Below are 17462 nucleotides of genomic sequence, written 5' to 3'. Positions count from 1 at the left end.
AACCTCTGTTTACACTAACCTTAGGTAATGTTATTCTTTTATCAGACTTACACTCACACTAACCACTGATCACAATAACTTTTATGCATGCTAACCTCTAGTCACATTTACTTCTGATCACAGTAACCTTTGTGAATGCTAACCTCTGGTCATAATAACTTCTGATCAAAGTAATCTTTGTGTATACTAACTTCTGGTCACACTTCTGATCACAATAACTATATATAAAATGCTAATCTCAAGTCATAATAACTATTACTTATGTTAACAACTGTTCATGCTAACCTCTGGTCACACTAACCTCAGAAGGTAATGTAAATATAGGAGATTGTTGAAAAGGCCAAGCACCAGAAGATAAGACTTGGATGCTGAAATCAACTAAACAAAGAGAGCAATTATGATATTAATAAAAAAAAATTATGACAAATAAAAAATTAAAAACTATATATTAGCTTCACCATTTTCTTGACTTGAAACATGTCTTTTAAATTTATCATTTAAGTCCTTACTAACATTCATATCTTGAAACATTCTCTGCAGTTTGATTGTGTATTCATAACCACACATTTCCTAAATCAAATTTGTTGATTGTTTATCATGATAGCATAAAGTTAATTAACAAAATAACGAAAACAACAATATTATGTTAAAATATTTTTATTATCTAGCAAGCACATGAATCTTTATTGAACTTTTCTAGCTCCAAAAGTTATATTTTGTTAAGATATAAAAACTTTAGTAATAACTGATAATTCTATAAAGCTATAAGTAATTCTACATAGTTATCAATTGCTCTAAATTTTTGCTACTTAAGTAAAACTTTTATTTTTTTTATTTTTTAAATTAAAAAAGAAAAGTTAATAAGTAAAGCATAAAAAATGTTTCGTTTTGATATAATAATTAATTTTATCGCTAGGCAAATGCAACATTTATTACAAGTATGTACACTTGAAATAAACTATATAAAATGCAAGCCTAAATTTAATATATGTAACTAAGACATAGCTATTCCAATGTCTGAATTAGTTAAAAAACAGTTTCTTTTAATGTTAGGTTTAAGAAGTTCAAAAATTGCGCAGTAACAAAAAAGTGAACAGAAATTTCTAAAAATATCAATTTATAAATTATATACAGTAAAATAATTATTTAAACCAATAATTTAGAGGTAAGATAATTGCAACACCAATATCATAAAAATATGAGATTATCACAAAATAATAGGGCAGGAATAATCAGATTTTAAAATTTATTGCAATACGGTTAAAACTACTGCCTCATTTTTAATAAAACCAGTTAAAACGGTATTGACTACTTGGTTAGCGGAATCCTAATGATATCTTTTTTAATTATGGCTTCTGCTAACAAAAGACGCAGAGTTGAAACTAAAAGTGGACACGGAGATTTTATTTCTATTTTAACTTAAACAAAGCTTCTTTTAATCCATTTTGGACAAATTAATATTTTGTAATTGAGCAAAATAATTCAATTATGTGTCTCCACTGTTTCGAAAAAATTGTTGTGTGCAAAATGTATAATGTTAATAGACACTAAAAAAACATGCAGCAACTTATCAATTCAATATTTAAAAACACATACAGCAACTTAACAATTCAATATAAAAATAAACATGCAGCAACTTATCATCAATTCAATATTTTGACAATATTGAAATTGAAAAAATTAGTTAGTCTTTTTTCATTTGTGGCCCTTGCGTTATCATCAAAATAAAATAATGGTCCTGACTGCAAAAAGGTTGGACAACCCTGTATTAGATCTTACACTATTTTTTAAAAGTTTTAAAATAATAAATTCATATGCTTTACAGCATCCTAATGTTTATCAATTTAATAATTTTTTTGCTTTAAAAAATCTTTTTTTTTCTCCACAAATGTGTTAAATGAAAAACTAACTCATTACATGTGTTAAATAATGTTAACACATCAGTCTCCCCATCATAGATATTAATTTGTAAAAATCAATTAGATCTGATGTGATGGTAAAATAATAACAAATTTACCAACAAAATACTACTAATCTTTTCAAAATTTCAAAAAAATTTATTTAAAATTTATCTTGCAAAATGTAACTAAGCAATAATTTAATATTTAATGACAATGCAAGATGACATTTTAATTTATCTGCATCCAAAATACAAGTGCAAAATGATTTTTGATCTATATCGATGTTGCAATTGCTAATAACATGTTTGCGATTATCCCATCCTTACAAAATTTTAATTTGATAAAGTTATGCATAATACTTAAACTTTCCTATAAAAGTTTTTTATTCTATTTTAAATCGAACAAAGCTCAGTTTACTTAACTGATTATCACTAAAATATTGATATTAATGAATGGAAACACTCTTACTGAATCCTCTACTTTACATCTTCTCAGATTATAATTTTTTCTTTTCTACAAATACTACCATGGTTGCTACTCAAGCCATCATTATTTGTTCCATCAACCAAAAATGAATCTCACATAATTCCTCATTCAGCTATGCTGCATGCTTTTACTGCAGTTGAATACTTCTTGCAATACTCCTTCATGTCCCATCAAAAACATTTATTCATCTAGTTGTTTTCCTTTAACATCAGTGCAGTGGAATTCTCCCCTTTCTTATGCTTTTCTAACAATATAAAGTTTTTTAAGTCTTCAGTCAAAACCAGATCAAATTTGATGGAACTGTTCTTTGTTAACCCAGGTACAGCTCTTGTTATTATTAATGCAGTGCGCAGATATGGCCTTTTTGGTGATTCACCAAAAAGGCTCTTAAAGGTTAGCTTTCACAAGATCTTTGATTGTTGCTTTTTTTGTAACAGCAATCATTAACAATTTCCATGTGGTTTACTTTGATTGCATCAAAGAACTCCATTACAAGGTCTTTATAACTTTTTTTAACTCTTTAAGACCTACAACTACTATATACATTTTAGTGTTTATTTCTAATTATAGTTATTTATAATTGTCAATAAATATAACTGTCAATAATACTATTTTGACTATTTCGACAACTTTATTTTTGTCGTTTTTGTTAAACCCATTATTATTGATATTATTCTTTGTTTTTCCAGCTCTAAGGCCTCATTGAAGTTCTGATCAATATTTGTTTGGTTGCACTCATTTTGATCAAGTTTTGAAGTTAATATGTATTTATTTCAGTTTCGATACCAATTCAGATTTTATGATAGAAGAGCTATCACTCTATAACAGTGGATTGCCTCTGAGTTGTAAAATATTTAAATGTATTTATTAGTTACTTACAAATAAGTATAATTAGCTCAAACTAAAAAGATTCGGTAATTTTTTTTTCAATAAACAAAGTGGTTTTTTTCTTTTGTTTTAATTCTTTTAATTATATCACAGTATTTTTATGTAGAAGCAAATAAAATATTCAAATACATTACCGTTAACTTTGAAATAACTGTAGCTTCTGCATCATTAAACGCAGAATTTTGTTGAACCAAACATTTTGCCAACATTTTAGAGTAAAACTTTTGAAAAACATCTTTGTCTTCAACATATTTTAAAATTATCATCTGAAATTTATAAAGAACTTATTTAGAAATAAATTTTTGATTATAATTTAGTCGCAACACATTTTAAATGTATTATAATACTACATATAAAATATTAAAGCCTGTACACAAAATAAATGTTTGTAATAATATATTTTTAATGGTGGTTGTAATAATACATTTTTAATTGTGTTTGTATTTTGTTGACAACATGCAACGATTTCAGTTGTTTCAAAAACTGTTTCAAAAAATTGTTTTAGTTTTCCCATTCTACTTAAAATAAGTTTTAAAAATGACACAAGAAAAAGACAGAAATATTTGCACAAATGTTTGGAAAATCCAAATAGAAGCTACAATTCAGTTGCAAAAAAGTTGCAGATACATCCCTATACCATATTATTCAACATTTTTCCCAAACAAAATTGATCCAATGCAAATCTAGTAATAGAAGAAAGAAGATTTTTTAAGATATAAAACTGGTCAGAAAACTGGTTAACAGTTTTATGAATAACTCAAGGGGTAATTCATAAATGAACACAAATGTTTTCACAGTTTTGTTGTTAAAGACCAAAATAAGGGTTAAAAAAGACCTTAATGTTTGCAATTTTCTAAATTTAATTGGTCAATGTGCTGCTGATTGCTTCACAGAAGAGGTTTGTTTTTTTCATACTTTTCAAAAAAATACTATTAAAAAGCTCTATTAAAAGCAAAACTAGGGCCAATTAAAAAAGTAGGCATAAAGTTTTACCTTTGAATTTGAATAATGTAAATTGAAATAAGGAATAAATATAATTTTTTTACCCAAAATATTGGGTGACTGGGAAAAATGTTAATGTTGCTACTGAGTTGGAACAATAGACCAGAAGGTTTTAGGAACTTAGTTTCACTTGCAGAATAATGACACTTGGTCAAATACACTAAATGCTTAAACAGCTTTGCTTAAAAATTGTAAAGAGTAATTGAAGCAATAAAAGAAAAGATGATAACTAGAAAAAATATCAAAGCTATATTGAATAATTTATTTGGAGGATTATTACAAAAAATTAAAATAAAATTGGCACTGCCCTTTAGAGTTTGTCTAACTATTTTTGAAGGTTTTGACAGTGTAAATAACAAGTTTCAAGTCACTAATACTTATTGTTGCTCAGCGAAATTAATTTAAAAAGTACTTAATGGAAATGAAAAAAACCATTTTTACAGACTTTACTATGGTCTTATGAAAAAAAAACTCTGATGATTTTGGTTACTTCTTGTTATTTACAGAAAAGAAATTAAGAGAGAAAAATGTATTTTGACCAACTTAAAAATGAAGAGTTTAATACAGATACTCCAAACGAATTATTTAAAACAAATGTAATTTATAAAACTATATCATTTTTGATAAAAAAATATACAAAATTAAAAAAATGCATATAATTTTTAGCATGAAAAGGTTTGTTATATTGAAAATTTAAAAAACAAATTTAAAAAGTACTGGAAATAAAAAAAATCATTTTTATGGATTTTACTATTGACTTATGAAAAAAAAGCTAGTTATCAACAGAAAAAAAATTAAGAGAGGAAAATGTATTTTGATGAATTTAAAAATGAAGAGTTTAATACAGATACTCCAAAAGAATTATTTAAAACAAATGTAATTTATAAAAACTATATCATTTTTGATAAAAAAAATATACCAAAGTAAAAAAATTCATATCATTTTTTGCATTTTCATATTTGCAAATTCATATAATTTTTTGCAAAAGGTTTGATATTTTGAAAATATATGCAATGTTGATACAGATGTTTTTATAAAAAAAAACTAAAGATTTGTACAAAATTTTGAAAGGGATTGAGACTGTGAGGAAGTAGTGAAAGAAATACTTTACTTTAAACAGCTTTTAGGGAAAAGTGACATCTAAATCTGAAAGAACTCTTCCAAACCTGTTCAACTCTTTAATTTAAAAAAATATAACTACATGTGTTCGAAATATGAAAACTATCTTTAAAATTTATCTGTTACTAGCAGTAACAACTTACTTTTGTTCACAAATTAAAAAAATAAAACTTCATAAATGCACATCAAACAGGTTATGTTGTAGAAAATTTAGTTTGAAGATATAATTGTATTAGTTTGAAGACATAATCAATTTTTAAATAAAAAAAATAAGAAGGAAAAAAAAAATTATGTGACATGTCCGCAATATCAGTTTCTAAATTTAAGTGGCATATTATGTGGCATAATAAATTTCTGTTAAAAACTTACTATACAATTAAGAATATCTTCTAGTTCTGCCTCTTCTGGATTCTTTGCACTAAAAATTTATAAGTATATAAAACCTATGATCAAAAAAATCTGATCAAAAAAATCTTAAAACATTGTCACTACTAATTGACATTAAAGAAGTCTACCTATTTTTTAGGAGTAAATCACAGTAGCGAGCGAGAAGTTCTGAAGATTTTGACGAATTTCCTGCTGCTTTAGTGACAGAATTTGCATTTACAAATTTCCTGCAAGCCTAAATAAAATTTAATAACAGCAAAAATAATTACCCAATTTTTTACTTTTAAATCTTACATTATTACAAGCTTCAAAACTTCATTTCTAACACTAAAATCAAGTCTTAAAATATATTATAACAACAACAAACTTTATCAAGTGCAGCTACGAAACCATTATCATTACTAAAAGCAGATACAACCAAAGCATAATATTTCCGATGTACACCTAGTATTGTAGTTACGTACATCTTTGGATCCTAAAAAATCATACTTCATTTAGATATATGAAAACAACCCAGAACATCTTTATACAAACTCCAAATAGAAATATAAAAATAAAATTACATTGATAGCAGCTTCACCACATTTTTCTATTGCATTTAAACCTTGTGTGTGTATATGCTGCTCTAAAAGCTGCTTCAATGTAACCAAACCATCTGGTACACGTGATACTAGATTATACATTCTTCCTAAATCTACAATAAAACATTCAATGTTACAATTACTAGAAAAAAATATTGCTATAACTAAGTAAAATAAACTTAAAGCAAAAGGGGGTTCTACTAAGTACTTTTGGTGGTTTATTTCTAACATTTTAATTAAAAAAGCGATTTGTTTCTAATATTTTGAATAAAACTATAAACTATCGTGAATTTTTTGCTTTGATTCTAATAGTTTTAACACCAGTATAATTTGCAATCTTTTAAGTCATCTGATAATCAATATCTTGCTTTGTAAACTTCATCTTTTCTTTTCGTGTAACTTCCAATTCAAATAGTGGTTGCTTGCAGCCTTGTTGGAATTGAAGATGTTTAAAAAAGTATATAAGCGTGGTGTAAAACTCGTAAATTTTTGTTACATTTTTTAAGCTTTTACTATTTGAAATGAACTGTGATAAAATATATAAAATTTAAATCTTAAAAAAAATTTTGTACTTATTCTTCAAAAAAGTAGCAATCTTTTATTTTCATTAAATAGTATTTTACTTTCATTTATTAATACAACACACTGTTTTTAGTGGTCACTACTATTTATAAATTCTGAAACTTTTATTCCTTTTATGTGTGATTTAAAAAATTTTTAACATTATTAGCTTCATGAATGAATAAATAAATAGATTTATTAATATATATATAAGCAGAAATCTAGTTTGCCAGGATAAAGCATGTGAGAGATTAGTCAAAAGGTGTGTAAGACATCTGGATAAGAGCTGGGTTTAAGTTCAACATTGTCAGTGGATGGCCTGTTAAATAAAATTTGCAAAAAAAATTTTTACAATATTCTTTCCAAATTTTCTTTTTTCTTTTCTTTCCCTTCTTCAACTGATTCACACAATAATGAAAGATCAGAGAAGAACAGAAGAGATAAAAAAAGAAGGCGTAGTAAAAAGGGAAGAACACTGTGCAAATGTTTGACAGATCACAGAATTCAATAGACAGAAAAGAAAAGTTCAGAAGGAGCTTGGGACAGATAAAAAAAAGTTTGAAGATGATGCGGGTGCATTTGAAGATTCCATTTCATGAGAAGAAAGCACAATTTGTGGAGAAAAATTTTAAAATTTAAATTTATTCCAGTATGGATACGAAAAAATTAGTTTTTAAAAATTTTAAAATTTAAATTTATTCCAGTATGGATACGAAAAAATTAGTATAGGTTTAGAACTAAGATTTAGAATTAATTGCAATAATTATGAAGTGATTTTTTTTTTAATTTTTAATTTTTTTAAGAAATTTTAAAAGAGCCCTAAGCATTATTTATTCATCTGTATGAGACCATTAAAAAGCTGTGGAAGGTAGGACTAAAAAAAATCAGAATTTGTGAATAAAATCAAAGAGATAATTTAATACATAAATTGTCTACTAAGTCCTGACATTAAAAAGAAGGATTTTGGAAAAAAGTTTGCCAAAAACAAATTGCAAGAACCAAAAAACTTGTATAACTTAATATGCTGTATAATATGCCACTTACATTTAAAAAATGACTTTGTGAACAATACAATATTTAGAGAAACAGTCCTGGTTGTAACAGATTTAAATCCTCAAAACGACATTTAAAAAAATTGTTTGCAACACTTTTCTCAATTTCATGAATTATTTTATTTATGCACACAAAGACACATAAATATTGCAATCCATTGTTTTCATAATTATCTGGCATCATTAAATATTAACCATCAGTTATCATTCTGCTTTATTTAAAATGTCTGACTGGGTATAGAAAATACAAAAAACAATATTAGTCAGGTTTTCATGCTTTATGTACTTTTTCAATATGACCGTTTGACATGAAGACTTGTCAGCCATGTACATTTATAGAAAGTTTGAATTGAATATGTATATTTATTGAAAGTTTAATTTGAAAATGCTTTAAAACTAAAAGTTTGTTTATATTTATAGAATTACATTAAAACTTAATATATAAATAAAAAATATTATACAGCGGCAGATATAATAATATGCTGCCCTTAGGCATTTTTTGGCAATTTAAGTCTGAATCAAAAATAACATTTAAATGCAGTTGATTGTAAGTTGCGAAAATCCAAACCATTCAATTTCAAAGCTTGCCAGAAAAGCCAGAACCTCATGACAATTGATGAAAAAAACAAAGAAATTTTTATAAAAAACAAACAATAGCTTCTGAGTAAAGCAACAAGAGCCAAACAGAAAATACAGGCGTGCATTTTGATGGAACTCCTTTGAGCTCACAACATTCCTGTGGTTTATTCAGATGAAAAATTTTTCATTGTTCAGCCTAAACCAAATCAATACAATGACAGGATCATTGGAAAGTCCAGTTGAAGAAAGGTTATGTTTTGGGCCAGGATCTGCTCTGACAGATCTAAAACTCCACAAGCTTTTGTTCAAGAGAGGGTGAAACTCAGAAAATCTCAGAAGTCTATATTGCATTTTTGAGTGATCACCCTGGTTCAACAAAAAGTTCAAGCAAAAGCAATGAATTTTTCCAAAAGATTTTCCTTCAGCCCATCAAGCCAAGAAAAGTTTCTCCAAGATGAAACTCCTGTTTGGACACCAGATATGTGGCAACACTTGTCAACTGACCTTAATCCAATGGATTTTTGCATTTGGTCAGTGATGGAGGATATGAAATCAAGGAAAACCTATCAAAATGTGGAGGCCCTTTCAGACAACTTTAAATTGTTTGCAAACAATACGGAATTCACCATGGACTGTTATTAAAGGCATATAGAGTTGATCCAAAGCTTTATTATGTCATACAGAAATTAAATAAAAATCTAAAAATTTACAAAAACATATTTATAGAGCTAGTTATATTTTTTCAACCTTTTTTTTCTAGATTTTTCAACATATGTAACATATGTAAATTTTACAACACATAACTTTTATTATAATAAATGATTAACAGAAAGAGATTTTCTTAATAATTACAAGTTTTATATTTAAAAAAGGAAAAAGTCAAATATTTTCAAAAAGACCAAGTTTTACACCAATCACTTAAACTTGTTAAACTAAAAAATTCTGGTGAACTTGGTCATAATAGATTTAGTAACCAAGCCCTAGATGGCGCACATTTCCTTTTTTTAAAAAAATTTTTTTTAGGGCATTTTATTGTTCATACATAATATATTTTGTTTTGACAACTTGACCTTTTAAGAAGTCTTGTTTATTAAATTTTATTTATTTATTTATTCTTTTGTAATTTTTTTTTTTTTAATTTTCTTGCTAAAAAAAAACCTCCATTAAGGCTACAAGCAACCACTACTAGAGTTGGAAGTTATTGGAAGAGAAAAGATGAAGTTTATAAAGCAAGATAATGATTATCAGATGACTCGAAAGATTGCAAATTATATGAATCAGGAAACAAGAAGAAAAAGAAAAAAGACTAGACAAATAAGAATTTGTGGAGCACTCAAAATCAGTCACAGAAAAAGGATGAGACTTAATTAAATGACGAGTAACACAAGAATAAATTTTAGTAGATGACACAATAGCCGATTACTCTTTATAGCAGCGCCCATTATAGTATTTGTAGAAAAGAGAATGAACGGTAATGTACTCAATGATTCATCAACCCTTCGAAGACGAAGGGTTGATGAATCATTGAGTACATTACCGTTCATAAATATAGCAAGATCTAGATTGTTTCAATAACAATTAGCTGAAAAAAATTTAGTTTTATCTGAATTGAAGTCCACCAGCCACTGAGAACCCCATGCTATAACAGAAGTGAGATACTTTTCAAGCTCAAATGCCCCCTCCAAGCAATCAGAGTGCTGGCTTCTTACCAAGACAAGAATAAACGGTAGAATCATCAGTGAACAATGCAATCTTGGATGTGAGAATTGCTGGGAGATCGTTAACTTAAATTAAAAATAATATAAGGTCAAGGATGAAACCTTGAGGAAACCCTAAAGTTGCAGGCAATGAAAAAGAGTGCTGACTGTTGAGGGCAACTTCTAAACTATGATTGGTAAGGAAGGATTTAAAAGTCTTGAAGGTGTTACCTGATACATCAACTACACTGGCACAACTAGCTTAAAAATAAAAAAACCAAAAATAGTGAAAAAATTACTAGAGAAATTGATAAAAATCAAATATCATTTTTGAAGAGCTTATGTGGTTCAGATTGCACGCAATTGATTTTTACATAAATGGTATGTAATATACAGCATATTAGCCCTTTAACTCCTGAGAATAAAAGGGATAATATGCTGTATATTGGATTAGATGATGAAGTCATATGAAGCAAAACCCTTAAAAAAAAACGAAAAAGTAAAAATAGATATTTAATTTGTTAATCTTTTAAATTTATTAGTTTTAATTTTGACAACTTGATCATTTAATTTATTAAATGATCAAGTTGTCAAAACAGAATATTTATGCTTGGATAAGACATGCGACTGTGCAAGCTTCATTAGAAGGTTTTTGCAAGGTTCTATAGAAGGATTTTGTATGTCATATATCTTTTGCACTATGCATGTTGGTATGTATGTGTTTAATGTGTTTTGTGTTATGTGTATGTGTTTATTTGTATTATGTATAATTGTGTTATGTGTATGTGTTTAATGTGTTAATGTGTTGGTATGTATGTGTTTAATGTATGTATGTGCACTATGCATGTTGGTATGTGTGTGTTTAAATATGTATTCAAATATATGTGTATATATACATATATATACACATATACATATATATACACATATATATACATATATATATATATATATATATATATATATATATATATATATATATATATATATATATATATACATATATACATATATACATATATATATATATATATATATATATATATATATATATCTATATATATCTATATATATATATATAGATCTATATATATATATATATATATATATATATATATATATATATATATATATATACAGTATCGGACAAAACGAGTGCAACCAAACAAATGCTAACTTAGTTTCTTTATACAAAAGTGCTGCATTTTTTCAATTTAGAGAAATAACTATGTAACTGTTTAGAGACAAAGTTCTTCAAGTTTTATTCATCACAAAGTTCATTATTTGTACACGAAAATTAATAAATTAATCAAAAGTATTAAAAAAAGTTGATTTCCTTCTGGACAAAACAAGTGCAACTCGACAAAATGTTGACCAAGCTGTATTTCGCTATCAATATTTCATGGCGAATCCTTTGTTGTCGATCACAGCCTTGCATCTTCGAGGCATAGATTCGATCAGGTGATCAATGAAACTTTGTGGAATCGCTGCCCAGGCCTTTTGGATTTGTTCAAACAGTTGATCCTTATTACGAACACCTTCACGATTAATTCTGCGGTTGACGATCTCCCACAGGTTCTTGATAGGGTTGAGATCCTGAGATTGAGGCAGCCAATCCATCACCGATAGGTGGTTGTCTTGAAACCACTGCTTGACTACTTTTGCAGTGTGTTTCGGATTGTTGTCTTGCTGAAAAACCCATTTTATCGGCATTTTCCATGCAGCATGAGGTAACATAACATCTTTCAGGATATTTTTATACATGAAACGGTCCATTATTCCATCGTTTCGATGTATTGGACCTAGACCGTTAGCAGAAAAACACCCCCAGACCATTACATTGCCTCAACCATGCTTCACGGTCTTATGGCAGTAACGTAAATCGAGGCGTTTTCCGGCCGGTCGACGTACACGGCAAATGCCATCGCTCCCAATGATGTTGAACTTCGATTCATCACTGAACAGGACAGTTCGCCATTTCTGCACATTCCAGTCAACATGAGGTGTAGCAAACAGGAGTCTTTTCTTCTGGTTTTTAAGTGAAATCAGCGGTTTCTTTGCAGGGCGTCGAGAAAACAATCCGGCTTCAACAGCACGTCGTCTGATTATTTGGTCCGATACAGGCAGCTCTAATTGCTTTTGTATCTCGACTGATGATAACCAAGGATCCTTCTTGACGGATCTGACGATCATAGAATCCTCCCTAGAAGTGGTGGAACGCGGTCTTCCACCTTTGTTATCTGCTGCCAACTTCCCCGTAGAACGATATTTGGAACATAGTCTTGATACGGTCCATTTTTTCACGCGATATTTATCACAAATACTTTTTTGTGACATTCCACTTACGTAATCGCTAATAATTTTCTTTCTTAGTTCCAATCCAAGACTGTCGGGAGCCATTTTTGCACTTGAAGTCATAAAAATAATAAAAATAAATAATCACGCTTCTCAAGGCTTACTGTGTTACATTTACCTTGTGATGATACAATAATGCTCTGTGGAACACAACGTCTTGGTTGGATGTAAACTGTATTGATGTAATGAAACATTTGTTGTATTTCACTTCTTGTATTGATGTTCTTCAATAAAACTCTTTGATAAAACTCACTTCGATAAACTGTCTTGATAATACTGACTGATTGACTTCCATATACTGACTGAATTACATGTCGATTTACATGTCTCTTATATAGTAAAATGAACCTGTGTGAACCTGTTCTGGAAGATTCTAGATGCTTCTTTTCGATGCTTCTGGAAGCTTCTGGATGCGTCTGGATGCTTCTGAATGTTTCTGGATATTTCTGGATGCTACTGGATGCTTCTTCTGGAAACTTCTGGAAGCTTCTGCATGCTTCTGGAAACTTCTGGATACTTCCTTTAATTATTAAAAAACTTCCGTGACGTTGACACGGACCAGACTTATGAAAATGAAGCAAACCAAAAAAGTTGCACTTGTTTTGTCCGCTGCAAAATGGCACTTGTCAACGAAATTCTGCCTGTGTGCTGTCACCTGCCAGCTGATTGCTCATGTCATGGCATGCTATGACTCCAGGCTCCTGAACTGTTTGCTGTGGTAGTATAGTTCGTTTCGTTTTTAAGACATGTAAAATTAGGAACACTTATTAGCATTGTTCGATGTTGGTTGCAAATGTTTTGTCCAATACTGCATATATGTATGTATATATATATATATATATATATATATATATATATATATATATATATATATATTATATATATATATATATATATATATATATAAACACAGGCTTTGGCAGGAGTAAATGAGTGCACGAACTATAAATAGCCCGTCTAAACTCGTTTTCGCAGGCTGCGTGGACCGCCAGCATAGTTAGTCTTGCACTGGCTTTTTTGAAAAATTTAAACTATGTTTCGACAAAATTTTTTTTATCCTGAAATTTTATTTTGTTGATTCTTTATACCAGGTATAGTAAAAATTTTAATGGTAATTGTAAATGTTTTTTTAGTGATTAAAAGACAGAAAAACAGCTTGCAAAAAAAAAAAAAAAACATAACACTTTTTTATAAATAATTTTTTATATTTAATTTTTATTTAATAATTTAGAAAGTAATTAAATAATAAATAAAAAACAATACTCAAATGTTATAATATAATCAACCGTTATAATAAAACAACAATATATAAAAAACTGTTATACATCATATAGTTGTTTTATAAAAACGAACGATCTTAATAATATTATAAAAGTTCATTCATTTCTCTTCTTCTTTGTGAATGAAAATGTCATAGTATATAAAAATTTCCACAATCAATTTATTAACAAGAAGGAGAGTGACAAATTATTTAAAAGACTTTGGTAATTAAACTTTGAATAGTTGGATACTTACAAAGTTGAGAAAATAGTTTTTCAAAATTACACTGCAGTTTTTATCTTTCACTCAGAGTTATTAGTGTGCACTCTTCTTAGCGAGTTTTTGTTATTATGTTTTTGTTTTGGTTTTGTTTCTCGATTTTTATTCAGACTTTACTCTTTTATTCACCAGTTTTATCAGTTGTATAATCTGATTTTTGGTGAATTTATTCCAGATATAGTCAAACCAATCATTTGGAAGCAACGCAAAAAATGGCAGAAAAACAACCTTCACAACCATCATGTTTCTTTATTCAAGCATCTTGACGTTTGCTTAAAATATTTTGCAATGAACGTAGCAATTTTGCTGGATCTATTTGAGTATTAATATATTGACTTAATAAAATAATGGAACAAAATATAACATTTATTTTATTCCATTATTTTATTTGCGCTTCTTTAGTTGATTTATTTTTCTTGTGGTTTATAAATCAAATCAAATTTTAAAAATTTAACCGTGATATGTCTAAGCTATAAAGATATAGCAACAATTATATTGAAATCTTTTTTTAAATAAACCTTGAACCAAAGAGTTTTATTCTTTTACAATTATTTTTCAACTGTTCATACTAAAATATTTATCATTTATAGTTCAATTGACTATCGTACTCTTTTATGAACTCATAATTGATTTTATATTCTTTTCAGAAATTAGGAGAAAATATATGTTACGTTGATGTGATATGTAAGTTAAAATTTGAAGTAATCTAATTTTTAATTTCTAAGAGACTCAGTACAAGTAATAGGTGTATGCATATGAAACCGCTGTTTAAAATAAGACAAGTTAATTTTCTTTTTAAGACAAAATTAATGTATGGATGATTATGTGTGTGAAACTACGTTCAATTTGCTTTAAATATCATAGTTTTTAATTTGATTTTATTCATATCTAGATAATTTTATACATCTTTCAAAATGAACAACTTTGTGCCTTCAAATATGCATTTGCGGGAAGTATTGCTTCACTATTTTATTTTAAAGAAAACTGCTGCAGAAAGTCATCGTTTGCTTGTAGAAGCTTATTCTGACCATGCTTTATCTGAAACAACTTGCAGAGATTGGTTTAGAAGATTTAAAAGTGGCGATTTCGATCTTGACAACAAGGAACGTGGTAAACCTCCAAAAAAATTTGAAGATTCAGAATTGCAAAGTTTATTGGACGAAGACGATGCTCAATCCCAAGAACAATTAGCAGAAGAGTTGAATGTTGATCAGGCAACAATTTCAAGACGTTTACAAGCTCTCGGTAAAATAAGAAAGGAAGGAAAATGGGTTCCACATGAATTGAAAGAACGTGATATTGAAAGGCGTTTAGTGACATGCGAAATGTTATTGAATCGTTTTGAAAGAAAGTCTTTTTTGCATCGAATAGTGACTGGAGATGAAAAATGGATTTATTTTGACAATCCAGTCCGCACAACACATTATGTTGACCCAGGCGCACCTGTAAAATCAACACCAAAGAGGAATATTCATGGAAATAAGGCTTTGCTGTCTATTTGGTGGGATCAGATTGGTGTGGTATACTATGAGTTGCTAAAACCTAAAGAAACAATTGATGGGCCACTTTACAGACTCCAATTATTCCGTTTAAGAAAAGCATTAGAAGAAAAACGACCCAAATATGCTGAGAGACACGATAAAATAATTCTTCAACATGACAATGCTCGTCCTCATGTTTGTAAAGTTGTTCAAACAGCGTTGAAAACTATCGGATGGGAAGTCTTATGCCACCCGCCGTATTCACCAGACCTTGCTCCATCAGATTACTATTTATTCCGATCAATGTCACATGGCTTGGCAGATCAGCACTTCTCGAATTATGAAGAGGTCAAAAAATGGCTCGATGATTGGATAGCTTCTAAACCTGAGAAATTCTATTGGGATGGAATTCATAAGTTACCAAAAAATTGGCAAAAAGTAGTAGAAAATAATGGAAATTACATTCAAAGAAATATAAATAAAACATCTCCAAAACAAACGTTCTAATTCAAAGAAAAAACAGCGGTTTCATATGCATACACCTATTAGATTTTTTAAGATTCTGGTACCTATACTTCTTTAATATATTCTTCTTAAATAATATAGGCATGTATAAAAAAAAGAGTTATATGAATTTAAAAAAAAAACAAATCTTTTTTACATTTTTTATGAATAGAACCAATAGAAGGGTATTAAATACAGTATTATTTTATATCAAGTTTCTTGCTGTAAAATATATTTAAATGTATTAAAAATAGTGCAAGTATAAAAACGAAAATAAAATAACGTCTGTTCACAAAAAATCCGGAATGAAAAATTGTTCTTAATTGAATACAAAATTAATCAATTTTTGACAAAAATTTTAACTAAAATGAGTGACTGGACATTGTTAACTATTTTATAACCGAAAGTGGTCTTAAATCAGCGGCTTTTCGAACTTTAGTTTTGACTGAATCCATTAGGTTGAAAAAGTAGTCTGGATCAAACTCTTTCAACTTTAATCAAATTCTATTCTTAAGGTGGTCAAGATTTTTCGCAGTAAATCCATTTCCATAAACTTTTGCTTTTAAATGTGCCCAAAAATTTTCAATTGGCCTTAACTGCGGTACATTTGGGGGGTTATCTTTAGCGTCGACAAAGTTAATACCTAAAGTGTTATAAGTTTCAAATGTGTGTTTTGCATAATGACATCTCGCTCCGTCAGGCCAAAATAAAATTTTCATGTTTTGATGCTTGGAATTTATAAATGGAAGAAGTCTTTTTGTAATACATTCTTTAGAACAAGTTTTTGCATCCAGTGCACAGTTTTTTACAGCAAAATAAGGCGATGAATGACCAAAACGACTGATTGCAATCCAAACGAGAACTTTCTCGTCAAACTTTTTTTTGAAGTTGAATTTAATGTTAGGATCAGTTTGAAAACTATCCTTTGTATAGTAGCCAGAGTTTTGTGAACAATTTGCACCATTTACACAGAAATAAGATTTATCGTCCATGATGATTTCAAACTCATTTGATGGCTTGAAAAAAGTTTTTGAAAGTTTTAATAAGTTTTTCTTTTGTTTAATTTCTTGCTTTTCTGTTGTTTTTGGTGCATTTTTTCTTTTGGTATACTTTAGTCCATGCATACTTAATAATCTATTTACGTATGAAACGCTTATCTGATATTTTAGTGCCAATTTTCTTTGCGAAATCCTGATTCTCTCTTCTGCTCTTGCAATCATGGACTCTCTCTTTTCTGGTGTAATTTTAAAAGGTTTTCTGCCTCAACCGATTTTTCTATTCATTGGCAAATTATTTTCAGACCTTTTAATTATGTCATAAATTGTAGATT

General features: G+C 28.5%; 1 protein-coding gene across 13 annotated transcripts in view; it reads right to left on the bottom strand.

Moving 5' to 3' along the window:
* Positions 1 to 17462, bottom strand: part of LOC136087399 (cullin-1-like) — an 87826-nt gene that overhangs the window by 22804 nt on the left and 47560 nt on the right. For all 13 annotated transcript variants that reach the window (XM_065810087.1, XM_065810088.1, XM_065810089.1 and 10 more), the window contains 7 exons: positions 6347 to 6477; positions 6151 to 6258; positions 5912 to 6018; positions 5766 to 5814; positions 3410 to 3541; positions 459 to 570; positions 302 to 378 (listed from right to left, as the gene is read on the bottom strand). In XM_065810087.1, coding sequence (XP_065666159.1) covers positions 302 to 378; positions 459 to 570; positions 3410 to 3541; positions 5766 to 5814; positions 5912 to 6018; positions 6151 to 6258; positions 6347 to 6477 — 716 coding nt within the window. The remainder of the gene's footprint in view (positions 1 to 301; positions 379 to 458; positions 571 to 3409; positions 3542 to 5765; positions 5815 to 5911; positions 6019 to 6150; positions 6259 to 6346; positions 6478 to 17462) is intronic.

This window comes from Hydra vulgaris, chromosome 11, assembly GCF_038396675.1.
Source record: "Hydra vulgaris chromosome 11, alternate assembly HydraT2T_AEP".
Taxonomy (NCBI): Eukaryota; Metazoa; Cnidaria; class Hydrozoa; order Anthoathecata; family Hydridae; genus Hydra; species Hydra vulgaris.
This window is presented reverse-complemented; position numbering and strand designations above follow the sequence as displayed.